The sequence below is a fragment of the Morone saxatilis genome, unplaced genomic scaffold (genome assembly GCF_004916995.1).
Source record: "Morone saxatilis isolate NCDOM2014 unplaced genomic scaffold, NCSU_SB_2.0 Contig6, whole genome shotgun sequence".
NCBI lineage: Eukaryota > Metazoa > Chordata > Actinopteri > Moronidae > Morone > Morone saxatilis.
This window is the reverse complement of record NW_023340206.1, coordinates 7,316,195-7,319,362: the sequence shown is the minus strand read 5'-3', so window position 1 is coordinate 7,319,362 and position 3,168 is coordinate 7,316,195. Positions and strand designations below refer to the sequence as shown.

General features: G+C 53.3%; 1 protein-coding gene across 1 annotated transcript in view; it reads right to left on the bottom strand.

The window, feature by feature from the left end:
• Window positions 1-241: 241 nt before the first annotated feature.
• Window positions 242-3,168, bottom strand: part of LOC118339764 (fidgetin-like) — a gene marked incomplete in the record, with an annotated part of 32,288 nt that continues 29,361 nt past the window's right edge. The window contains 1 exon segment of the mRNA XM_035677482.1: window positions 242-2,852. Within this exon segment, the coding sequence (XP_035533375.1) occupies window positions 1,197-2,852 (1,656 nt within the window).

Below are 3,168 nucleotides of genomic sequence, written 5' to 3'. Positions count from 1 at the left end.
TCCCAAAATGTTGAACAATTCCTTGAAATCATTCGGAGGTGTTTTTAAGCTTCAAGTTCATCTACGTCAGAGAACACATGACAAATGAGCCGACATTTGCGCAGAAGTTAGCTGACAAACTGATGGAGTCTCCATGCAGCCTAACCATATAGCCTAGATCACATAATATAAACAATGTTGATTATGGTTGTTTCAATAAATATACAACTCCCGCCACCCCAACACCTGCTCGTCTCCTAACCCCCCCCCCCCAAACAACAAAGCTGGGCAACACGGTTTTAAAATCTTTTAAGAGCGATGGAAATGAGCTTCAGGATTGGTCAAGTAGAAACAGGAAAACGAAAACACCTGCTGTGAGGGGAAAAAGAAGAAGAAATAATGTTTTTTACTCTCACTATTGATTATGTTCCATTACTCCAGAACACATCTAGTACATTCATTGTCACCTCTTTGCTATTTATCCTAGCCAGCTGAGGTACACCTAACACTGCTTCACTAAACTGCCAAACCACCTTGGATTCTCCTGTCAGATCTTAGTGCTTTTCGTCAAAATATCTTGAGGTACTGTACAATTCACAAACGCTTTCCTGAGTTTTGTTTGTTACGTTTGTTTGTTTTGCAGACACAGGATCAGAAGAGATGAGTGTGAGTCAGGGCCCAGACTACTGCCGCCCTGATGGATAACTGCTCTTAGAAAGACAATAAAGAATGATTGACCACCACCAATGGCAACTGTCAATCTCTGTTTTTCAGACTCACCCGCTGAAGTTTTAAAGCTCTTGATAATCATCAGCTCATGCCATGAATGTAAATTGTGAGGCAAATAAACAAATAAAAGGAAATCAGAAAGCACCACTTCAGGCACTTGGATAGCCAACTAAATCTCAAGAACAAGAACATAAAGATATATACACAGACACTGGGGCGTCTCTTCCGAAGCCAACTTGCTTGCAATGTGTAAACAATGCCTGGCTTTTTCTGGAGTGTCAAGCATTCAAATTAAAACTCTTGCTCATTAACTGCAAAACTGCCAGTTGTCTCATCAAACCAGGTCTCTCGGTGCGTCTAAACCCTGCTTGTGAGAACTCGGTGGGCTTGTGTTGGCCTTCTGTGTGCCGTTCCCTCCAGCACAATGCTTCTGCCCTGAGGGGAGGAATTGTGGATGCCTCTTTTTCTCAAGGGCGGAATCTATCTTTTCACTGGCTGCAGCCGAACATTTTGTTCCACTCAGTGTACGTGTCAATCTCTTTCTGCGATATACTGGCTTGGAATTTACAAAAGACACTCTCAAAGTCCTGGTAGGTGAGGGGCCTGACCTGTCCCCTGGGCATCATACCCGTCATGTCCATGCCCTGTGCGGAGACGTGTAACAGGCTGACGAGGGCCTCCTGGCAGAATCTGGCCAGGTCCAGTCCAGAGAAACCCTCAGTACGCTGGACCAGCAGCGCCAGCTCCTCCTCGCTCAAGCAGTACTTGTGCTGAGACTGAGCCAGGAGCTGGTTCATGATCTGGTGTCGGGCTGTGCTATCCGGCAGGGGCACGAGGACCCTCCGAGCAAAGTACCTGCGCAGCCCTTCGTCCATGTCCTGGGGTCTGCTTGTGGAGCAAACCACTAACACTTGGTTGCCTCCGTCCTCGCCCGAGCCCATGAGAAGTGAGTCCAGCTGGGCAAGTAGCTCCCCCTTCAGCCGGTTGATGGGACTCTCTTCGCTGAGGTGGGCTGACAGCAGCATGTCCACCTCACTAATGAACAGTACTGAGGGCTGCCGGCAGCGCGCCACCAGGAAGGACGCTCGGATAATTTTTTCACCCTCTGCCAACCACTTTGTGGCCAGCGTGGAGCCGCTGAGCTGGAGGAATGGGGCACCGAGCTGGCTGGCAAGGCAGCGACCCAGCAACGTCCTGCCACTGCCCCTGGGGCCAAACAGCAACACGCAACGTGGGGCCGGTCCCAAACTGCTGAACATGTCCGGACGCAGAATGGGCCACAGGACCTCCTCCTTCAGGGTTGCTTTGGCCAGTTCTAGTCCTGCAATGTCACTCCAGTCCACCGGGGGCCCCTGTTGAACGATTTCAGAGGTAACCATGTCTAGAAGGTGAGGGTCACTAGTTTTTAGCTGCTCTTCAGCAGGCCGGGTGGACGAAGTGGATGAGGAGGAGGTAGGCCCTGGCGCTGAGTGGGATAGGTGAAGACGGTGATCATCGGCACCGTGCTCACTGAGGGACGGGGAGGTGAAGCTGACGAGGGAATCTGCCGAGCGGGAACCCCCCAGGGTGGAGGTGACGTAGGCCGGTGGAGTCAGTGGCCCACCTGTTGCCTGGCTGCTGTACTTCCTCTGCTGCTCCGAGGACATCGTGGACTGCTTCTGAGGGTTAAAAGGTAAAGACGACTTTTCAGCACTTCTGTCAAATCCGCCACCGCCGGCACTGTTGGAGCCTCCGTTTGCACTGCTGCTGTCTGCTATCCTGTACATGGGGCTCTCGGCCGAGCTCCGAGCCTGGCCGTAGCCAAAGTTAGCATAAGCAGAGTCTATCTCTCCTTGGCCCGTCATGTAGAAGGCTTTTCTCTTCAGTGAGTTGGAAGAGCTACTGTTGAGAGGGGTGGGGGCAATTGGGGTCAGGTTGTGGCTCTGGTATGGGTATCCAGGTAAAGTAGAAGAGGGGGGAAGGGGTGTAGGTGCAGCAATGCCTGAGGGGAGGTATGAGGAAGGAGGGGGTGCTCCCCCAGGGCTGTATCCTGGCCCGACTGAGCTCTGAGCTGGGTAGCCTGCTGGGGGGTAATTATAACTAGACAAGTTGGGGGAGCCTCCGTTGTAAGCTGGGACTAAAGTGGGATGGGAGGGTGGGGGGGGGCGGCTGCAGGAGCCCAGAGCCCCAGCAGCTGCTTGCAGCGGGGAGGGCAAGTGCTGGGGGCCGGGGCGGACTGGGAGCTGGTGACTTACTGTGCAGGTAGGGAGCTGCTTGTATGCAGGGCCGTGATTCCTGAGAGGCAATGGAGGAGGAGAGTGGGGGCGGTGGCAGTGGGCTCCCACAAGCTGGCGTGCTGGGAGTACGGCTCACTCGAGGTGCGCTGGATGGACAAGACCCCGGGGAGGCTGCACCATGGTGCAGTCACCACCTCTGAAGCAGCCGCCACCCCTCCCTTTCTGACAGAAACCCCTCTGGGAT